The sequence below is a fragment of the Sorex fumeus genome, unplaced genomic scaffold (assembly GCF_029834395.1).
Source record: "Sorex fumeus unplaced genomic scaffold, SorFum_2.1 ptg000128l, whole genome shotgun sequence".
NCBI lineage: Eukaryota > Metazoa > Chordata > Mammalia > Eulipotyphla > Soricidae > Sorex > Sorex fumeus.
The window spans coordinates 38736672-38759931 of NW_026606185.1; the positions used below are offsets into that span (position 1 = coordinate 38736672).

The window sequence follows — 23260 nt, forward strand, 5'->3', positions numbered from 1 at the left end:
TCTCTGTCTCTGTCTCCATGGCCCCAATTGAATATACTTAAAAAACTACTATTTTTTTTTGGGGGGGGGAGGAACACACCAGGATGGTCAAGGGGTTCTCCTAACTCTGCACTCAAGAAATATTCCTGGAGATGCTTAGGGGATCGTATGGGATGCTAGGGATCAAACAATTCAGGTCAGCTGAGTGCATGGCAAATGCCCTACCCACTGTACTATTCTTCTGGCCCCTAGTAAAATGTACATAAAAAGGACTGAAGAGATAGCTCAAAGGGCTCAACACATGTGTTGCATAAAGGAACTCTGGGGTTGACCCCCGGTACTACAAGATCCCCTGAGCTCTACTGGGGGTAATCCTCAAGCAGAGAGCTGGGACTAGTCCCTGAGTACTGCACTGGCATCAAATATTAAAATATAAATGTAATACTAACATATTGTACATCACAAATTTGTTATGTCATATATTTTCAACTAAAAATGGTTAGGATGGCTAAAAAGAAAACTGGACATCTGATATTAAGTTGACAAATGGGAATTTATTTGGTAGAAAAACAACAGAGAATGCCACGGACAGCGCTAGTATGTCTAAAGTACTAAAAATGACAAACAATAACAACACTGAGCCACTGAAAGATACCAAAGTATTTTCCGAACCCAAGAAATCAAATTATACTCAATATGGTGTTAATATCTCTATATATCCCAAAGTACTAATATATGGACATCTGATAGATCAGATTATCCAATATCCAAATCTTCTAGCAATACGTTAATTAACTTATTCATATTCATCTGGCACACCACCAAATATTTTAAAATTTAAATTTCTTGGTTGTGATATATTGATGAATTTATTAAATATACTTAGACCTCTCTATTATACAAAGCTAAATGTACAACTAAATTAGTAAAAAGTGTTCACTGTGGTCTTACAAGAACATTAATATTTGGACAAAAATGCTCAGAATGCATTCTACACTAATATTGTCCTTTTACTTAAATCTAAATCTTTCCTATTTTATAACCAGTTTTATAATTCTTTAAAAAGAAATCTATGCCTTCTTAATTCTTACCAACTCTATTTCATAGGTTAAATTTAGTATAGCTTTATTGGCATCTTGGACTTGCACATATTTTCATTCTGAAACATCAGCAATTGTTCAGAGGCCTAAAATCCAGTATTGGGGATTAACTGTATTACATTAGTTCTAGAAAAAACACTGAAGATTTTCCCCTAAAATATACAGAACACACGCCAAATCTCTTGTTTATACAATAAACTGGTAATATTGGTAAAATGCACATATAGCTTATATTCCCAAAACAGAATAACTTAAATATTTAAATGTACCTTTATGTTACCTCCATAACTGAACTTACACGCATAATAAACAACAATATTCATATAAAAGCCACAAAACTAACTTTAAACGCTGTTGATCCCAGCATACAAACTCTCATCTCCCTATGACCTATTCAAACTACAGACATTTTTTGAGCTACTCTAGTATTTATAACCTAGTTAGAAATTTATACGAAACACAATTTTATGTTCGAATATGGAAATAAGTAACATAATTCCAAAACCTAAAAGTATCCCAGCGTTCTGTAAAAAGAAATATCCCCAGCGGCTACATCCATGGTCACTAGCATCATTGTGCAGCATCTCAGGTACCTTAAAAAAGAAAAAAAAGGCAACATTTAAGTTTCCAAAAACAGTGATTTTGAGAATTTGTGAGGGTGTACTATTAGCTTTAAATATAGCTGAGGGATTCAAACTAGGGTTAGCAGCATTCCTTCTGTATTCTCTCTCCAGCCACTAAGTTAATATTTTGTTGGTTTTTGGGTTAACTCCTGACAGTGCTGAGGAGATCATATGTGGTGTCTGTGACCAAATCTGGGATGCCACATGCAAGGCAAACACCTTAACCACTGTACTAGCTCTCTGGCCCTTGCATTTATTTCTTAAAACATAATCACATATTTTTTGATTTTGGGCTACACCTGGCGGTGCTCAAGGATTACTCTTGGAGGTGCTTGGGGAGCCATATGGGTTGCTGAAGATGGAACCTGGTGGGCCACATGCAAAGCAAACACCCTACCCATTTGTACTATCGTCCTAGCCCCAACCACTCTAGCTAATAATGCCATGCATTAGGTCCTAGCAGATTAATGATTGATTATATTCATTTTCTTTTCAGCAAGCTAAAATTTGGTTCAGCAAGTTAAAACTATACCACTGCAAAACTGAGATCTAAGTCGATTACTATGATATAGTTTAACTGATTACTGCCTATATTTAAAGCGACTGAGACTCACCTAAAGTTCAGAGACATGGAAAAAACTTATACTACAGTATAATTTTAGCAAGAATACTGAATGGTTTCATGAACTTCAATAACAAAATATCTTGCCCGCACGGCAAAGCCTTGGCAAGCTCCCCGTGATGTATTCGATATGCCAAACACAGTAACAACAAGTCTCAAAATGGAGATGCTACTGGCCCGCTCGAGCAGATTGATGAACAACAGGAGGACCATGTTCTGATAAACATTAGGTAGGATAAAGACGTATTTGTAAGCCATTCTTCCAAATAATAATAATATTATTATAACTATATAATAATATAAAAATATATATTTAAATATATGTGACGTATTCGATATGCCAAACACAGTAACAACAAAATTTCACGATGGAGACGTAACTGGGCCCGCTCGAGCAAATCGATGAACAACGGGAGGACTGTGACCGAAAGCTAATATAAGTAATAACTCCAAAGGACCTATGTATTTTACATGCTAGCTAGCTTTCTGAGTAAAAATTACTTACCACCACTACATTTACTCTAAAAGCCTTCTTTAAAAAAATAAGGTTTCACTGAACATTTTTATTGTCAGACAACACTGTATTGACTTGTTTTTGTATCGCACCTGGTGGTGCTCAGGACTTATGATTTGATTCCTTTAAAACTTACCATATCAACCAGAGCAACATACATGAACAAGCCAGCAGTAAGTGCAAAAATCCACATGGAAACATTTTCAGCATAATGGCCGATGAAAATTCCTGTTGCCATTCCAAGATATGCCAACATGGCTGATAAAGCATTGTAAAGAACGGCCTGCTTAACAGTCATGCCCGCCTTGAGTAAAACAGCAAAGTCACCTTTAACAGAGATAAAAGAGAACAGAGGAACTGTAAAGTCATTTTAAGACACATTCCCAGAGATTCACAGACTTAAGAAAATTCATTTTTAAAAAAGGGAAAAATTAAATTATTTAGGGCAAACAACATTAATATAAAGCACGTTACGGCTCAAAAAACAAAGATTTATTTTATCCAAAGATTTTTCTTTAGGCTTCCATTTAGGTCATGATCATGATCACGATCACGACCATCCTGTTATTCGTCGATTACCTCAAGCAGGCCCCAGTAACGTCTCCTTCATCCTAGCCCTGATATTTTTTTTAAAAAGTCCCATATTCAAGGCTCTTTCAGAGTTAGGAGAATGAGACCCATCATTGTTACTGGTATTTGGCCTATTGGGTATGCCACAGGGAGTTTGCCAGACTCTGCCATGTGGGCAGGTTACATTGGGTAGCCTGCCAGTTTGGCTGCATTCGCAGCCGCGCGACATCTTATTATCCCATTTAGGTAATGAATGAAAAATCATGAGTCTATTATTGTGCTCTTGCCCTACAACTGCCCCCCCCCCCAAAGGAACCTACAACTGGCCAAAGAAAAAAAAAGGAATACACACAAAATGATAGGTAAATGAAAAAAGAAACAATAGCTAAGAATTAATGACATTGTATTTATAAAAAAGGTAAAAGTAGATTAAAATGGAAACAGATACGAACATGGACCATGCTAAGGATTATAAACATTGAGCAGGTAGATGGGAGGTTTGCTAATGGCAAGAAAATCTGAAACAAAAGTGAAAGAGGTGGTACCGTTGTGTTTAAATATGTATGAAAATGTGTTTGTAAGAAGGAAAAGAAAAGAACTGAAGTCCAAAGCAGTTCTCAAAAGTTTTAGGGACGGGGGGCAAGAGCGATAGTACAGCAGGTAGGGCGTTTGCCTTGCATGCGGCTGACTCTGGTCCAAGCCCCGGCATCCGGTATGGTCCCCCAAGCACCGCCAAGAGTAATTCCTGAGTGGAGAGCCAGGAGTAACCCATGAGCATTGCTGGGTGTGACCCAAAAAAGGAAAGAAAAAAAAAAAAGTTTAGCGGCTGGTGCAATAGTACAGGAGGTAGGGTTTTTGCCTTGCATGCAAACAAGTGGGTTTAATCTCTAGCATTGCATACAGTCCCAAGCATAGCCTGGAGTGACTCCACCACATCGCCAGGTGAAATCTCAAACCAAAAAAAACAAAGTTTAAATTTTGGCAATAAAGAGGTACAATATTCAAACACTACTGAATTCTCTTTTCTTCAGCTCCAGTAGGATTTTGCCAATTTCTATTTTATGGGAAGACATGACATTACTCACATTCTGTGTACAAAGATAAGGATCACTGATGTCACCAGTGTAGGGACAGGAAGAGATATGGTAAGGAACAAGGACAAAGAGAGGATGCTTAGGCACATCTCAGTGACCCCACATAATTAACTGTGTAGTTGCACCCATGGTCACAATTCTGAGTGAAATAAACCCTGCATTGTCAGTTAGGTTGGCAGATGCATGAGAAGACATGAATGTTGCTGGAACTTACCTAATTCATGAGGCAACTCATGACAAAACACAGCAACAGAAGTACTTAGACCACTTGATAAACCTTCAGTAAAAGCAGCTCCTGCATAAAAAAACATTCAGGATAAGTTAGGCTACTTTATTTTGTGGGCATATTATCAAAAACCTTACCAGCATATTGCTCAGATAGTACAATAGGTAAGGCATGTGCCTTGAATACATTCTGGCTGACTCTGGTTTGATGCCTGGTACTGCATATGGTTCTCGAACATTGCCAGGGATCAGTCTTGAGCACAGAGCTGATAATAGGTTTTGAGCAGCACTAGGTGTGCTCCCCTCCAAATATCTTACCAGCAAATATAAAAGGGAAACAAAACAAAACAACCAACAGTAATTTTCTGGCTGTAAAAAAGATAATTTTCCCAACTCCACTTCTACCTTCTTTGTAAGTAATCTTAGATTAAGTTAAATTTACCTAATAAAAGCAGGTATGAGTGAGAAAGAAAGGTGTTTTCTCATGCCTAAGATACTTCAAGACAAACCTAAGAAGTAATTGCAACCAAATAAAATAATTAAATATACAAACTGATATAAAAGGTTTAAAAATATGAGCCAGAGAGATCGTGTAGTTGGTAGGATGCCTGCTTTACACGCAGTCCACCTGGGTTCGATCCCCAGCATCCCATTTAAACCCCTGAACTCTTCCAGGAGTAATTCCTGAATGCAAAGCCAGGAATAACCCCTGAGCATCACTGGCTGTGGTCCCAAAACAAACAAAAAAACAAAAGCAAATTTATTAGTCAGGTACAAAACATGTTTTGAACTGAAAAGTACAAGAATGTAAGGTGTTTGCCTTGCACATAATGGCAAACATGTTCTCCCCAAGCACCATCAGCAGTGACACCTCCACCTTCATCCCTTTCAAATACAAGAGCTAGGAGTAGGCCCAAAGAACTAACGAGTATGTCTCAAAACCCCAGCAAAACGAAAACAAAACAAAACAAAACAAAAAACAAGAAAAGCCCCATGTTTCATTAGTCTCAGAAGAATTTACTGTGCTTAATTAGACTTGTACACATTTGTTTTTCTAACAGAAAAAAATATTTCCTCAGACTTTTTGGAGGTAGAAATTCACTTTAGTTTGTTTTTAGGGCCACATCCACATGTGGGAGCTGCTCCCCGTGATGCTTGGGGAACCATGTATGTGGCGTTCTGGGGTTTAATCCCAGGGCTTCATGCTTTGAGCTGCTACCTCCCTGGCCCTTTCTAGTTCTTTGAATTATTTTTACGTTCTTTAACTTGTTTGCTTTTTGGTTGTACCTGGCTGTGCCCCACCGAACAGCACTGAACAGGGGACTGTTCAGCAATGCCCAAGTCGTGCAGTGCTTGGAACCAAAACCCAGGGACTCACACAGAGCTTTACTACTGAGTCATATTCCAGCTTTCCCAAATCCCTTTAAAGTGAACATATCATAAAGCTGATCACTTATAAACCAGGACAAGCAATCTGCACTTCCTCCTCTGTTCCTATGCTGTACAAAAGGCAGGATTACCAAGCTCCAGGAAGTCAAGGCCCGAGCGTATATGAGTCTCTAAAACACTGCTGTCTCCTTGAGCAAGACTGTTTCTGTGATTCCGTTTCACACTATTACTAATATTAAGTATTCGCTCTTCACCATGGTACATACAAAACCTAGTAAAAACTATGGGGCTGGAGCAACAGTAGGATGCTTGCCTTGCACACAGCCAACCCAGGTTTGATCCCTGGCACCCCATATGATCTGAGCCCACCATGAATGATTCCTGAGCATCTCTAGGTGTGGCCCCGCCCCCCAAAACATTAGCAAAAATTCTGATTTTTCAGATTGTAAGTGAACCTATGGGGTACATAAAGATTTCTTTAGCATAACAGAAAATTTTTATATTAATAAATGTTATTTGTATTACAAAACTTTAACACGTAGGAGATAAATAAAGTATATACACTATTCTTGCTAAAGCCTGGTCTTAGGATCTTGCAAGTTAAAACAACTCCTCCCTCCCACCCCCATTTGTTTCTGGGCTACTTCCTGCTTGGGGATTCCTCCTAGGAGTACTTAAAGGATCGTGTAATACTGGGGAAATTCTCAGTAGCTTTAAGGGGCCGGAGAGATAGAATAGCAGTAAGGCGCTTGCCCTGCATGCAGCTTAACCGAGTTTGATCCCCAGCATCCCTGAGCACTGCCAGGAGTAATTCCTGAGTTCAGAGTCAGGAGTAACTCCTGAACACCTCTGGGTATTGTGTCAAAACAACAACAAAAATGTAGTTGTATACCAATTGCGAGGCCATCACTGAAGTTGTGCAGTCCATCACCCATTATCACCATCCATGCCAAAGTCGCGATGCCAGCATCTTTCAGCTCCTCCCTCGAGTAGCGCTGGCTGTGACTGTGGGGGTGGTGGTTCTGGTGGTGGTGGTGGTGCAGAATGTGATGGTAGTCATGGTGGTGGTGAATGAGGTCATCGGACTGGCCGAGTGTATCGTGGAAATGAGAGTGGCATTTATTTTTGCACCCTCTGGGCACATATTCATTGTAGACTTCTTGTGGATGAGCATGAGCTATCATGACCTCCTCTTCTTCCAACACTGCTGGCTGTTGAGAATCAAAGTTGGAGGGCTCTTGAGAGTCTGTTCGTAAATAGCCTTCTGATCCTAGGTATAATCATAAAATAAAAGGCTGTTAAGACAAAGTCAAATGCTTTTTGGGGGGGGGGAGGGTTGGGCCCATACCTGGCTATGCTCAAAAGAGATCTGGTGTCTTTCTTTTTTATTTGGGTGAAAGGGTGTGGGTGGCAGGCACACCCAATTGTACTCAGGGCTTATTCCTGGCTGTCTGCTCAAGGGACACTCTTGGTAGGTTTGGAGGCCCGTAGTGGGTCCTTTAGGATTGAATCCAGACTGGACATGGGTAAGGCCTGACCCATTTCTCTCCAACCCCCAGGAAGAGATTTGGAGTCCTAGGGATCAAATCTAGGTCAGCTGCATGCAGGCCAAGTGCCTTACCCATTGTACTATATCACACAGGCTTTGAAAAAATACCAATTGACTTTACTAATAACTATCTGTAAAAAATGGCTTTCTTTTGGGATGGTGCACACCCAGCAATGCTCAGGGGCTATTCCTGGCTCTGCAATCAGGAATCATTCTCAGGAGACTGTATGGGATGCTGGGGATTGAACCTGGGGTTGGCCATGTGCAAGGCAAAAGCCCTACCGGCTGTACTATCACTCTGGCATTTAAGTGTTACTAATAAATACCCCTGAGATCTTCCTTTAATTTCTTCTGTCTCCCTACATTATTTGGGGGTGGAGGGAGAGCATTGCTCAGGAATCTGGGTGCCATGACTGAGTTAGGTGCTTGGGCCTGGTAATGCACGGCTGCTCTGGTATGCAATGATCACCAGGATCATCCTGCAGCCCTCATGGGCCATCAGAGTCAAATCTAGTGGGGCTGGTGGGAGGCAGAACAGTACCTCAAACCCTTTGAGTTATCTTCCTGGCTCCACATCTCCCTACATTTAAATGAATTTCCCCTCCAAGCATAAAAAAAAAAGCACACTTATTTTAGAATTTTTTTAAATATAGAGTATTTAAGAAAAATTTAAAAATGATAAAATGGCAGAAGTTAAAGGAAAATATAAAACACATGAAAACATTTAAGGATAAATGGAAAAATGTGAACTTTCACATCATCATCAGAAAGCATTTATAATTTACACAAAAAAAGTCAATAGCAATGATATGGTTTGTTTTCCTTTTGTCCTGTTTACTAACATCAACTTCCTTGTACCAACATTGTATTTTAATTTTTTTTTCTTGGGAGTTGCTTCCAAGGGTCCTCCGACTATTCACTGCCAGGGAGAGAACCCAGGCTTCCCGCATGCAAAGAAGATGTTTATCCCTTTGAGTTGTTTCTTCAGTCCAATGTAGCCCAGTGCTAAGGCAGCTATTTCCCATCATTATCAAAACATTTCACTGGATTCCATTACAATGACTGGAAAGAGAACAGATATGCTGGACGATAGGCATTTTATTTGGTCTTTAAAGGAAAAAGCATGTTGGAAAACAAAGGTGGACACAAAAGTCCAGAACAAACACAAAATCCCAGAACTGAACACCTACACTAGGCCAGTTGCCACTACTGAGTACCAATTTATATTCTTGTAAAACAACGAACTTCTTATAAGCTACTGAAGATGGAAACACACATATAAATAAAGTATTTCAGGCACTGACAAACGTAGCAGAATAGAAAATAATAATATAAAGAAGGTCTTGTGTCTGTGTGACCGGGAAAGACTTCTGAGAAAAACAAAGCTAAGTTGAGAACTGCACAAGAGGAGGAATTTATGTTGTCATGTTGGGGAAGCATACTCCAAGCAAAGAAACAGCAAGTACCTTGAAACATATCTAGTGAGTTCACAGGATGAAAAGAAAATCAGTAAGGTGGCCAGACTGAACAATTCCTCACATTCTCCACAATGTAGGGAAACAAGAGCACAGAGTAAGATCTTAAAAGGCTCGGATGAGTTTAGTTTTAAATTTTAATTAATTTTACTTATTTTAATTTTTTTGTTTTTGTTTTTTTTTGGGTCACACCGGTGATGCTCAGGGGTTACTCCTGGCTCTGCACTCAGGAATTATTCCTGGCGGTGGCTCGGGGGCTCAGATGGGATGCTGGGGATCTAATCCAGGTTGGCCATATATAAGGCAAACACCCTACCTGCTGTACTATTGGTCTGGCCCCAGTTTTAATTTTTAATCTTAACAGAGTTCAACAGAAATGCCAACCTAAGAGTTAAATTATTGTGGAAACAAAAATTTCAGCCATCCCAATTTTTTAATTCTGAATTTACCTAAAAACAAAAACAATCAAAACCAAGAAAACAAAACAAAACAAAACAACCCATGGCGATGGGGAGGTGAGGGGACAAAATACATGTAGAAATAATCAATTCCCAAGCATTACAAAAAGTATAAGGAATTGAACTGGGTCAGCTGCATGCAAGGCAAGCACTTCACCTGTTATACTATCTCTCTGCTTCCCCAAAGTGTGATATATTAAAAAAAAAAGTATGTCTTTCAGTCTAAGATGCCTGCAAATTACAGAGTAATGAACTCTGTCCTGCCCTTAGATTCACTTAGACTTACGATCATCAGTATCCACTTTCTCCTCATTTGTTGAAAGTTGAGATTCATACTTGGACAACTGCTTCTTAATCTCCACATCATCATCACTTTCGGGTTTTTTCTGATTCTAAAATGGCAAGGGAAAACAAAACTGTAAAACAGTTCATTTGTTTGAACCTACAGTTTTAAGTAGTTAAGCAAAAGATTTCGTAGATAAAGAACCGAGAATGTTGCTTATTGGCAGAATTTGCCTTGCATGAGTGTAAAAATGTAAGTTTGATCTTAATATGGTCAAGGGAAAGAAAAAGATTTCACAGAAAAAGACATAGAAAAACTGACTTCTTTAGGAACCAAATCCCTCTCAGGGCAAGACCTATGCTAGAACAGTATCTGATAGTGTTTTCGGTATAGTAACTTCACAGAGGTGAACAATAAATAGCTCAGTAATATGAATGTAGAAAAATCATCTTTTTATCTTTTTGAACACCTTCTACATTCTGCTGCGTTTGGTCTTATGCAGGCAGTAGAGAACTCCCCCAGGGAGCATGTTAGAAATGCATCATCTCATGGAGATAGAACAATGGTACAGCAGTTAGGGTGCTTGCCTTGCACCTGGCTGATCAGGTTTGATTCTCATATAGTCCCCCAAGCCTGCCAGCAATGAGTGCAGAGCCAGGAGTAAGTCCTGAATATCATCCGGGTGTGGCCCCCAAATGAAACAAAACAAAAAGATTAAATGCAGCTGGGAATAAAACTGATGACCTCACACTTCTGAGGCCACCTACCCAAGCCCCAACACTGGCATGTAGGTAAGTTTTTTTTTTTTTTGCTTTTTGGGTCACACCCGCCGGTGATGCACAGGGGTTACTCCTGGCTCTGCGCTCAAGAATTACCCCTGGCAGTGCTCAGGGGACCATATGGGATGCTGGGAATCGAACCCCGGTTGGTCATGTGCAAGGCCCTACCCGCTGTGCTACTGCTCCAGCCCCTAGGTAAGTTATTTTTACTTCATTTTATCCCATTAAATTTAGATTCAATATCTGAAAAGACACTACAGTTGGTTGGTCGCAACCCAGGCTGAATCCTTTGCACTCTGTACATTTCGCCAAACCCTGTCAAGAGTACTCACTGAGCAAAGAGCCAGGAGTGAGCCCTGAGCACTGCTGGGTGAGGTCCAAAAACAAAACGAAACAAAACAGGTTTAACTTTTGCAATAAAGATTGCTGTAAAGGTGAAAAAACCAGAAGACAAATATTCAGACTGGAGAAGGCTTCCTTCCTGTTCATACACGTACTTGTTCTGCAGCAAGTTCTATTCTCATCAGCAAGAACCTACTATGTTGGTTTTCAAACCTCTTTATGCCAGTTATGCTTGTTATTAAATAGTACAATTTAATTACATCTTGCTCAAACGATGAAATCATGGTGAGAATAGTCACTTTATAAAGACTTGGGATGAGTGCTTTAAAAAATTTTAAAGGGAAGTTCCAAGAAGTTACTAAATAATGTGAAACAATCACTATCTTAAAAAGAAAAAATTGCTGTTTGGGGGCCATACTTCGCTCTGTGTTCAGGGGTCTGGCAGTGGCTAGAGGGGCAATACTTAAGAGTTGGGGATCAAACCTGATCGGCTGTGAGTAAAGATAGTTGCCTTATTCCTGTACCATCTTCTGGTTCTTCTAAGATCTTTAACATTTTCAAAACCTAGCTCACCTAGCTTGCCGAGCTTGTAAGTATGAGGCCATGAGTGTAATCCCGGGTACTATGCCATAGACATTAAACTTAATCCCCGTGGCACAATCCTTTGAGATTCCCAGCTCTACACCAAGAGAGGAGCACAGTCAGAAGAGTTAACTTCAAGCAAGTATCACAATATCAGCTTTGTGAAAATCACAAACAAGTGTGTATGACCCTGCTCGTGGCAGCAATCATATCCTCCAACCAAATAAAGGGGAGAGAGGTTTGTGGATGGAGAATGAAAAAAAAAAAAAAAACCCCTAAATCTAGATGATTTATTTTGGGACAACTCTGGGTTTGCACACAAGGATCACTAGTGATAATGTTCCACAGACCACAGATGGTGCTAGGGATCATTCCCATGTTAGCTGCGTGCAAGGTAAGTACCCTGTCTGCTGTACTATTGCTCCAGTCCCCACGAAAATCTAGACTGTACACTCAAATAACAAAACAGCATTACAGGGCTGGAGAGAGCTCAAAGGCATGAACACATGCTTTGTATGTGGAAGTCCAGGTTTCATTCCTAACACCAAATGGTCTCAGAGAACCCCTTGGAGTGATCTCCTAACACAGAACCAGGAGAAGCACCTAAGCACCATCAGAGGCCGAAAAACAAAAACAACAAAAAGCATTACAAATATAATCTTACTCAATTTTAGAGAAACAAAGCTGGAAATTGAGACGACGCAGCAGACGTAATACAGAAAAGAAAAAAAAACCCTAAAATAAGAAAACCCCAAAACAATCCCTGATTGTACTCAACTCACCAGATTCTGATTCAAAAAAATTATTGTTCAGCATGAAATGAGTATACAACAGAATACTAACATACAATTTTTTTTCCCCTGGGGGAGGGGGCCCTCAATGGTACTCTTGGCTTGGTGCTCAAAAAGTGCTCTGTGTTGCTTGGGTGACCATGTGGTGCCCAGGGATTGAACCTTGGCATCCTGTGTACAAAGCATGTGCTCCAGTTCTCTGAGTCATATCCTTGGCTCTTGTACAAATGCTTTAAATTAAAATGCTTTAGCACTTGTCTTGCACAAAGCCAAGAGTCACACCCAGCAGTGCTCAAGGCTTATTCCTGGATCTGCACTCAGGAATCATTCCTGGGGAATCTCTAAGGACCATTTGGGGTGCCAGGGAATAACCTACCCACTGTAAACATTTTTCTGCCCCTAAAACAGTCTTTTGACTGACTTACCCAGTTATATATAAGATAAACAAGAGTCACCAAGAGGTGGTGACTGTAAAGATATGTTTATCAGAAAAAAAAAAAAAAGCCTTCCTACCATTAGGCTTCCCGGGGATATTTTGAAATGGGCAAGATTGTGAAAGTCACATACTCTTTGAAACAAAAGAATACTCAGGAGCTGGAGAGAGTACAGCAGGTAGGGCACTTGCTTTGCAAGCAGCTGACACAGTTTGATCCCTGGCATCCCATATGGTCTCCTGAGCACTACCAGGAGTAATTCCTGAGTGCATAGCTAGGAGTAAACCGTGAGCATCACTGGGTGTGGCTCCAAAACAAAAACAAAATAGAAAAGAAAAATGCAGTTTGCATATTATAAGTCATATATGCTTGGGGATAAATAAGCACCTATCACTACCATCAAGGCCATCATCACAATGCTTCTGGTCTTTAAGGCCTTAAAGGTCTCTCTTGGGCCTTAAAATCAATGTTTGTCCTTGCTTTCTTACTCTCACGAATTTGAAAGGAATACTGGAGACAGGAAACTACAGGATTATTAGGATACAAAATTTGTCTTTATGACAGCTATAATCTCCAGGAGCAAAGAGTATTTTACTTGTACTCAACTTGTTTTCAAATGAAGGTCATATACTCTGGACAAGCTCTGGTAACAGTCCAGTTAACAAACTACTTTAAAGAAATGTCTGATGCACAGAAAATACTCAGCCTGCTTTTTTTCCTTACCTTTTTCTTCTTATCTTTAAATTGCTTGATCAATGTGAGGACATGTTCAACAAGAAACATGAAATACAAGCCTCCTAGAGCTGTCAGCCCCTTCCAGGTGGAATCAAAATAGGCATTTTCCTCGAGGTCTTGAGCTGATAGGTGACTGAAAAGTGGTCCCCTCTTCATTTCTATCGCTGTCTCTTCATGGTTGTGACTATGGTGGTGACTTGCATGAGACTAAAGGTAAAACAAATGTGTTCCATAGATTGTGTTCTAAAGATTGATTAGTTTCACACATCAGCAAACTCGGCTAAAATAGTAAGGTTGAATTTGAAATCATCCAGAATCAAGCAAATAATGAGATACGTCACAACTGTCTTGTTTAAAACATTAAAAACAGGGGCTGGGGATGTGGTAGGGCAGATATAGCACACTGCTGGGTGTGGCCCCAGTGGTCATTGACATACTAGGAGCAGTCCTCATAATAAAGAGTAAAACCAAATACTCACCAGGTAGCACTGTAGCACTGTCCTCCCACTGTTCATCGATTTGCTCAAGTGGTCCCAGTAATGTCTCCATCGTGAGACTTTTTGTTACTGTGTTTGGCATATCCAATACATCACGGGGAGCTTGCCAGACTTGGCCGTGCGGGCGAGATACTCTCGGTAGCTTGCCGGGCTCTCCGAGAGGGGCGGAGGAATTGAACCTGGCTCACTGGGGCCAGCCACGCGCAAGGCAAACACCCTACCGCTGTGGTAGCTAACTGTATAATGTCTATTATACCAGCTTAGTAGTGTGTATACTGTACTTAGACACTTAGAGTAGATCTGCTTAGGGTAAAGACAGATACATTGCCCAGTGGACTCATACAGCATCATCAGTGTGCTTACAAGGTTTGTATGATGAGTCCTGATAGGTGCTGGAGACCAAGAGCACGTCATTATTCCCTTGTCCCTGTACACCAACCCTAACCTCAGTCCACAGCCAAGTGGCACAGGAACCACTACTACTGCATAGGGAACAGGGTGTGATGCATAATAACGAGAATAGGGCATGTGGTAAGTATCCAAGAGCACACCTTAGGTACATACTGTTTTCTGCAGTAGGTATTTTTGAACATCTACTATATCTAGTGTTCAGAGAGCTCACAATAGCAAAACAATTTTCTTTCATTAGAGAGTGGAACATAAGATGTACAGTGCTCAAGAAGGATCCCAATTCTCTTATTTGCCAAAGTCTACTACAAGGTGACAAAATTACAAACTTTTTTTTGTTGTTTGTTTTTAAATGTTTTTTTGGCTTTGGGGCCACATCCAGCAATGCTCCGGTACCATATGGGATGCCAGGATCAAACTTAGGCTGGCCACATGCAACGCAAACACCTTAACTACACTTTATTACTGCTTTAGGCCCTAGATCCAAACCTTTTTTTTTTCTTTTTGGGTCACACCCAGCAATGCTCAGGGGTTACTCCTGGCTTTGCATTCAGGAATTACTCCTGGAGGTGCTTGGGGGACCATATGGAATGCCGGGGACCAAACCCGGGTAGGCCGCATGCAAGGCAAACGGCCTACCCGCTGTGCTATCACTCTAGCCCCAATCATTTTTTTTTTAATCTTAAAGAATCACCGTGAGATAGCTATAGACTTATAAATTTCCATGATTGCGCTTCAATCAAACAATGTTTGAGTAGCTCCAAATATTTTCTGTCTGACCATCGAACCCAAATATTTGATGGGAATACTGAAACACCTTTACAAACTTACTTTTATCTCAGCATTTACTTAAGTCATAAAGTATAAATCTCAACATACATGTCTTTTTAATTCTGAGGAATATATAAAAACCCTAAGGGAAAATTCTTAGGTTCCCTGGGGGTTTTAAATTGCTGGGGCAATTATAATGAAAAGTAAGCAGATAATTCATTGTTGGCTGGAGCAATAGCACAGAGGGTAGGTCGTTTGCCTTGCATGTGGCTGACCTGGGTTCGATTCCTCCACCCCTCCTGGAGAGCCTGGCAAGCTACCGAGAGCATCTCGCTTAACGGCAAAGCCTGGCGAGGTACCCGTGACGTATTCAATATGCCAAAAACAGTAACAACAGATCTCATAATTTGTTGAGAGACATTACTGGTGCCGGCCCGAACAAAATTAATGAACAACGGGGGGACAGTGCTACAGTGCTAGTCCGTTATAGAACTAATATTTGAGTAGAATGTTTCCTCTTATTAATGAGTCCAAAAGTTAATCTATATTTAATACATTTTCTTAAAGAGAAAAGCAGAAACAGGGCTGAAGTAATAGTGCAGCAGGCAGGATATTAGCCTTGCCTGTGGCCAACCCAGGTCTGGTCCCCAGAGCCCTCTAGGAATAATCCCTGAGCACAAAGCCAAGAATAAGCCTGAGGACTGCTGGATGTGGCCCCAAATCCCCAAAACTAAAAACAAACAAACAAACCTACAACTTTGGGGGCCAGAATGATTGTACCGCAGGTAGCATTGTCTTGCACATTCCAAGCAGGATTCAATTCCCAGCATTCGTCCCATAAGGTCCCCCAAGCACTACTAGGAATGATTCTTGAGTGCGGAGCAGCAGGTGGGTGTGGCCCAAGGAAAAAAAATAAAATCCCCCCAAAAAGAAAAAAGCAAAAGCAATGAATATGTGTTGAGTTCTAGCACAAAGCCAGGGATGGGTCTCAGAAGGAAAGGGCATGCTGCATGTGCAAGTGATATGTGCTTGGCAGTGATCCAGGGACAACCAAAAAAGAAAAAGGAAGAAAAGAAAGAGCACATTCAGAGGTGCTTAGGGGTCATTCCTGGCAGTGGTTGGAGGGCCCTAAAAAGTGTCAGGGATTGAACAGTGTTCAGCCACGTGCAAGACAAGCACCTAATTCCTGTACTACCTCTCCATTCAAAAATAAAGCTTTCAATTGCTAAATATACTGTAAAATCAACTCCTCTTAAAAACAAATTTCTAACAAATTGCCCCAAAGGTACTAAACTCAGGTCTCACACCAAACTAGGTGCATGCTCTGCCTAACCAGAAGCAATAACCAATGATATATATTAATACAAAGAATTTTAGTATAAACCCAAATATTATGTTTATATACGCAAACAAATTTATAATTTCAATACTGAATAAAACATAATAGGAAAAATGACTATACTTACATGAGGAAGTAGATGTAAGAAAGCATCACCACTCAGTGTTCCAACAGCTAATGCCACAAGAAAACTTAGGAGAAATTTGAAAAACACTCGATTCATAAGAGGTACTAAGATAACACCCAGCAAAGACAGGAAACTGATGATGGAAATGGCTATAAAGCCACCGACCCAGGCTGTAAAACACAGTAAAAGAAGAAGAAGAAAAAAAAAAATCAAACAATTGATAAATAAAACTACTTCTTAAAAAAATATATACTCAGTGGTGTGCTCTGGGTCCTGGGTCTGCACTTGGTAGTACTCAGGCAGCTATGCAGTGCTAGATACCAAACTCGGGCCTCACACAAAGGAGGCATGTGCTCTGCCACATAAGCTATCTCTCTGGCTCAGAAATTGCTAAGAGAGATTTCAGAATAGCATTAGCACTGTAAAAATGGGAAAAGCTATAAAAATACATACTGAATAATAGGACTGCGGTACCAGAGCAACAATCAATTATCAATAAATCTGTTGTTGGCTCAAATGAACAATGGGATTTAACCCTCTAGGTAAAGACTTAAGTGGGAAATTCCTGAGATGGAGGTGAATGGAGGGGAAGAAAGTTACAAAGGAGTAATTCTAATTCACTTTGTTAAATAACCTCGAAGACTCTCTTAACAGAAAAATTATGAAAGAGAAAAATGATTTTCATTTATTAATTCGAACATACCAGAATTAGATTCACAAAAGGTAGAAACTATTCTGACCATCCCCCTATAAGGAGTGAGGAATCTTTTTTTCTGTCAAGGGCCATTTGAGTAGTTATAGCATCATTTGTAGGCCATAAAATTCAGGCAAAGGGCTATATGAGTAGCCTTGTGTCTGCTCCATCACACACCAGGGTCAGACCACAAGACTTCACAGGGCTGGACCCTTCTTAACCCTCAAACAGTATGGCACATACAAAAAAAGATGAAATCTGAATGACCCTAATGCGTCCTATTGGGTAACTTCAAGTAAGTCACAACTGACCCAAAGGAGGGAGGCCAAAACAAAGTTACAAATCTAAGTTATTTTGTGTTATTTCTGGCTTGGGGGTATACCTTTGGTACTCAGGTTTATTCCTGATGAGGCTTGGAGGACCAAAAGAGAGCTGGGTCAGTTGCATGCAAGGGAAATTAAGATGTGTATCCATTGTAAATTATTTTTACATAAAAACAAGTTATTTTACCTATTTGTAAAGAATGGGTCTTTGGAGGAACTTCAGTCTTTTTTTCACTACTGGTGTGAACCAGACAGGATCGAGCATCAATTTGGTTGATGATGGCTGGGCAGAGATAGCTGAACTGTGTTGCATTCAGCAGAACCTGGATGCCAATGCCATGAGAGGTAAGCAGTTTTGACGCGTTGAAACACTGAAGGAAACAAAGCAGTAAAGACTAATGAAAAGAGGTTCCAAAAGAAAATTCACGAAGTATCAGATTACACAACACATTTTCCTTACTGAAGCTGCTTAATTTTTTTTTTTAAGTTAAAGCAAACTAAAATCAACTTTAGTTTTAAGTACTTTGGAATTTGCCTCAAGCTACCTGGAGACACTGTCACAAAGGTGGTATCCCACATCTTCCTGGGAGAAGCTATTGCATCAGTCACCCAGGGAAAAAGCCTCAAGTGGAATAACCTTGAGGGTGAATAGACATTCACAAGCCTGTTAACTCATTGTATAAACCTATTAAGGAAATGAGTTTTAATTTCAAGACAGAGTTCATTAGTGATTGAGAAACACGTTGTTTTAGTACTAACGCTATCCTATCTAGTCTAAACAAGTTCAAGGCATGTTACTCTTTCAGGAGTGATCATACTTGCAAAACTAAACTCAGTTCTGTCCACATACCTAATAAAAATCTTCTATTAGCGAGTGAATATGAAATTATGTCGTTTACTCTTGGGGAGGGTAAGACTGTTAATAAAACAAACCTGTACTGGCAGGCAGCTATTTCAACAATTTAATGAGATGAAAAACCTGGTTGTAAGAGATTCTCCTCTGGAGAATCTCACCAGTCTCTTCTCTTAAAATTGGCGGTACTTATTTCTGATCTTTTGCAAAGTTACTTTAAACTCCCACAATTTTTGCCCAATACAACTCGCACAAACTTCATTAATGGTATCACTATAGAAATGATTATCAGGATTAATTCAGAATATAGCTATGTGAAGACATGAAGTTATTTAGATTTTGCTTATTAACATAAACCTGTTCTTGCTATCTTTCAGCCAAGACAGAATGTGTAGTCTAGAAGTTTAGTTCTAGGAAAGCCCCCCCATAAAATCAGAAGCTCACTGCCCAGGCTTTTCACATGTCCACCCCCTCTTCCACTGTAGCCGTTTTAATTTCAATTACCTCACAATTCATGAGATCCCTCTGACAGTCCCTGCTCTCCTGTTTTTCTACGCCTTCAAGCACACAATGCACTAAAACTTTGCCTTGTGAACCGTTCTATTTTTTACTGATAACATTTTTTTAAATTGTTTTTAGGTCACATACCCTGCAGTGCTCAAAGGTTACTCCTGGCTTTGCACACAGGATTCATCCCAGGCAGGGGCTGGGAAACCAAATGGGAAACCAGGGGATAGAACCCAGGTCAGCTGCAAGCAAGGCAAGGGCCTTACCTGCTGTATTCTCTCTCCAGACCTCATAATTTTTTATTTTAACAGACACAGTTACAAAGTTGTTGGATGAGGTTTCAGTCATACAATGTTACAACACAAGTCCTTTCAACAGTGTTCATTTCCCATGACCCTGTGCCCCCCCCCACCCCCCCAGCCTTAGGCGGCCTCTGGCAGGCATTTTTCTTCTTTATCTCAAACTCTCTTTCCTTTTGAAAGCCTCATTCAAAAAATACCAAAACTGGAGGGGTAGAGGCCGGAGAGACAGTACAGCAGGCAAAGCATTTTGTGGCCAACCCAGGTTCAATCCCCAGCACCCCAACACAGTTCCTTGAGCACCACCACCAGGACACCAAGAGTAATTCCTGAGTGCAGGGCCAGAAGTAACCCCTGAGAACTGCTGGGTATAGCCCAAAAACAAAATCAAAATAAAACAAAAAAATTAAATTGTTTTTTGTGGCGTAAATGAGCTTACTCCTCCCCTCAACAGTCATCTTTAAATATTTTCTCCAAAAATAAGCTTAATACCAGCTTTCTAAACAGAGTCTTTATTAGAAATTTTAGCAGCTATCTAAAATCTATGCCTTTGGTAGGAATGGTTGAATGGTTTCCAACATTAGTAGGAATACTCTGAGCCAAGTGCCTAGGTGAGAAAGTAAAGGATCCCCTTTCAAAGTCATTATTTTCACTTTAAACTCCTTTGAACTCAAGATAAATGGCAATGGCAGGAAAGATAAATAGGCACATACTGATTAAAATAACAACAGCACTCATCTTACCTCCTGTGAGTTTTCGTTTGTGTTTCTGGAATACATAAAGCCCTTTCGGGGTTCACTCATAGATTCATTTGTTATTCTACTAGCCAGTCGGATCACCTGGCTTTTTTCTGTGATACTTGGTGGCGTGGAACTGCTCACATCTTTGGGTGAAAGTTTTCCAGGCTTTGGAGTTTCAATTGTCTCTAGAAAGTGAGTTCCTTCAGAGATAACATTATCTACAGTTGAGGTGACTTTACTACCACCAATTCCATCCTTGGTTAAGACATTCCGTCTATTATTCGTACGTTCTGATCGGTGAGATCCTTTTCCCTGGCTGGACTTGGGGTCTTTACCCGAACTATCAGAGTCTGGGCAGAGAGCCTTGCGGTGATTCTTACTGGAAGCAGCATGATTACGATGAGAGTGATGATCATGGTCAGAGTGATGATCATGGTCAGAGTGATGATCATGGTCAGAGTGATGATCATGATCAGAGTGATGATCATGGTCATGGCGGATATGAATCCTCTTGATTTTATCTATGCCTATATTTTGAAGCAATTTTCTGAAACCTTCAACTGACAAGGAGTTATTCTCTCCATAGCGATGGAAAAGCTGCTGTAGATGGTATCGTCGTGTGGTAACTGCCAAGTCAACATTAACGCTGGACTCCCAATTTGAAATAACGTTCTCAGTGGTAGGAAAAGCAGTTGCTGGTTCTACTTCATGAAGGGGATTTGTGACTGACAAGGCAAAGGTCAGGATCAAGATTACAGATAAATTCCTCGCCATTGCACTTTCCTAGAGAAGACAAAGAAAGAAAATTCTAGTCTTCACTTCTAAAACAATTTAATTAATCTCACAATGAAAATCCTTAGTCTACTCAAGTAAGGTTTAGGAGCAGCATTTGGAGTGCTAAGTACAGTACTCGCTTACTGTGAAAATACAGAGAAACAGAATCTAAGGCTTGCTTCCAGAAATACACGAAACAACTGAAATCTCAGTATGACAAAATTGAATTTCCTTCTTAAACTTCATACAAATCAATTTAGGGCTTCTTACTCCAAATCCACTCCTCAGATACTTTATTAGTTTCTTGTGCATTTCCCTGATTTACCTGGCCATTTTATTTTTTGTTTTTCTGGGCCACACCTAGCTGCTCTCAGGGTTTTCTCTCAGTTCTGCACTTAGGAACCACTCCTGGCAGGACGCTGGGGACCTTACTGTGGTGCCAGGGAGCAATCAGGGTTTGCTCTGTGCAAGGCAAGGGCCCTGTCTGCTGAACTATCTCTCTGGCCAATGCATACTCAACAGATGTGCACTTTATTTTTCTAATTTTTTTTTGGGGGGGGGAGTTGAGACCAGACCTGGAGGGATGGATAATCTGTCCCTGATTTTGTGCTTATGTGCCAAAGATCAAACCCCTGAGAACTCCTGCACACAAGTTTGAAGTAGCTCTCAACAATTCACCAAATGTACTTTAACCACACATAGGACAAATTTCCACCTAATCTCTTTCTCCCACTCAACAAAAGACATCCTTCCATGTCAGAAAACAGATATGGCTTCATCTCATTCTTCTGAATGACTGCATCCCAGTAATTTGGGAGCTGGAGAAATAGTAGAGGGGGTAGGCACTTGCCTTGCACAGGGTAGACCCAGGTTCAAACCTGGACATGGCATATGGTCCCCCAATCACCACCAGGAGTAATAGCAGAGCACAAAGCTAGGAGTAAGTCCTGAGCAAACCACTGGGTGTGGCACACAAACAAAAACAAGTAATAAAAAAACCCCACATCCATATGTTGCTATAAATCAGGGAAAAACGTTATCATCCTAGACGATCACTCATCCATACAACCGGATCCACAAACCTAAGTCCCGGCAGGAGTTGGGAATTGAGTTGGGCCTTGAAAAACTAAATTCACTGAAGTAAAGGAGAGAACAGTGCAGAAAAAGGAGTCATCCAGAGGACTCACGATCAATTTCATCGGCCTCCAGCAAAAGACGCAGAGGGTAGGTTCTGCTGCAGTCAAAGAGCACGGGTGAGGGGCAACCTCGCGGTGCCGCTTCCAGCTGAATTTGCCCTGGCTAGGAAAAAGCTGCCGGCATGTATTTACAGGGGCGCCCAGGCAACCTCGTTCAAAAACTCCGTGTGCTCCGGCAAACTTTTGTGTGGCATCACAGCAAACCGTGGAAAAGGGGACGTATCCAACCACCACCGCACCGGGCTCCTGAATCTTAAAGGCCCCCAAGTTTTTGGAACTCGGTTGATACGCAATAAAAGGCCGCTCCGAATCTTTCACAGGTGAAGGGAAAAAGAAACAAACAAACGGGGGAGAGGATTCTGGAAGGCAGATGCCTGCATCTCCGCGTCTCTGCGAGGCGATGCATAAGGCGACTGCGGACCAGCGGGCGGGTCTCACCTCTGCTGGTCCGCGTGTTGCAGCAAGGGGAAAATCTTTTATTTTTTTCTAAAAAAAAAAAAAAAAAAGGCCGAAAAGGACAAAGGCGGGTGAGAGAGCGAAGAACCCCCGGGCGAGAGGCTCCGAGAGCGCTTCCAGGGGCGGGGGCTTTGTCTCGTCCCACACGGCAGTCCCTCCGTCGTCGGTTCCGCGAGGAACACGAACCGTCTCGCCGGCAAGTCCTCCGCGGGACGCCCCAAGCCCAGGTCCGCGGCCCCGGCTCCCCGGGGCCGGTCCCCGCGAGACTCACCTCTCCGGCGGCCTCGCCGCCCCACGGCCCGGCCCCGCGTGCTGCTCCGGCTCCCCGCGACCGCTCCGCAAGGGCTGCGGGACCGGCCCGCGCTTCTCTTTCTCGAAGCTTCCACGGGGTCCGGGGTCGCCGAGCCCCCTCCGCTCCTCGGGCGCTCAGCCCGGGATGCCGCGCTCCGTCGCCGCCTCCCTTACAGCAGCAGCGGGAGGACAATTAGGAATTAGCGCCGCGCGCCAGGGACCCGCCGCCTCCGCCGGCCATGCCGGCCGGGCATGCGCACTGTGGCTCCGAGCCCGCCTCGCCGCAGCCGCCGCCGCCGCCGGGGCAGCGTGTCCGCCGCTTCAGGCCTCGGCGCCGCGGGAGGGGCGGGAGGGACGGTGAAGGGGCGGCAGGGTGTGTGGGTGGGAGAGGGGGTTGCAGGCTCCGCGCGAGCCGCTCGGGCCGGGAACGCCGAGAACCAG

The 23260-nt window shown here is 41.7% G+C and overlaps 1 protein-coding gene across 2 annotated transcripts; it reads right to left on the minus strand.

Annotated features, from left to right (window-relative positions):
* Nucleotides 1–1074: 1074 nt before the first annotated feature.
* On the minus strand, nt 1075–22907 carry SLC39A6 (solute carrier family 39 member 6). Of its 2 annotated transcripts, none has more exons than XM_056137927.1 (10): nt 22800–22907; nt 20106–20885; nt 17891–18074; nt 16687–16856; nt 13533–13751; nt 9885–9990; nt 7009–7386; nt 4717–4797; nt 2975–3165; nt 1075–1672 (listed from the first exon to the last, which is right to left on the minus strand). In XM_056137927.1, exons 2-10 carry the CDS (start codon nt 20874–20876, stop codon nt 1520–1522), a joined length of 2253 nt encoding a protein of 750 aa, XP_055993902.1. In that variant the 5' UTR covers nt 20877–20885; nt 22800–22907; the 3' UTR covers nt 1075–1519. The 2 variants fall into 2 exon arrangements, with proteins under 2 accessions (XP_055993902.1, XP_055993901.1); XM_056137926.1 differs by having other exon boundaries at nt 20106–20880; nt 22796–22890.
* Nucleotides 22908–23260: the final 353 nt, after the last annotated feature.

Excerpts from the sequence above, each read along its gene's own strand:
- SLC39A6 (XM_056137927.1), bottom strand. The coding sequence starts at position 20,876 with ATGGCGAGGAATTTATCTGTAATCTTGATCCTGACCTTTGCCTTGTCA. Across the intron at positions 18,075-20,105 it reads CAAACGAAAACTCACAGGAG|TGTTTCAACGCGTCAAAACT; the intron begins GTAAGATGAGTG and ends TGTTTCCTTCAG. Across the intron at positions 4,798-7,008 it reads CAGTGATGGCCTCGCAATTG|GAGCTGCTTTTACTGAAGGT; the intron begins GTATACAACTAC and ends TTTTTTATGCAG.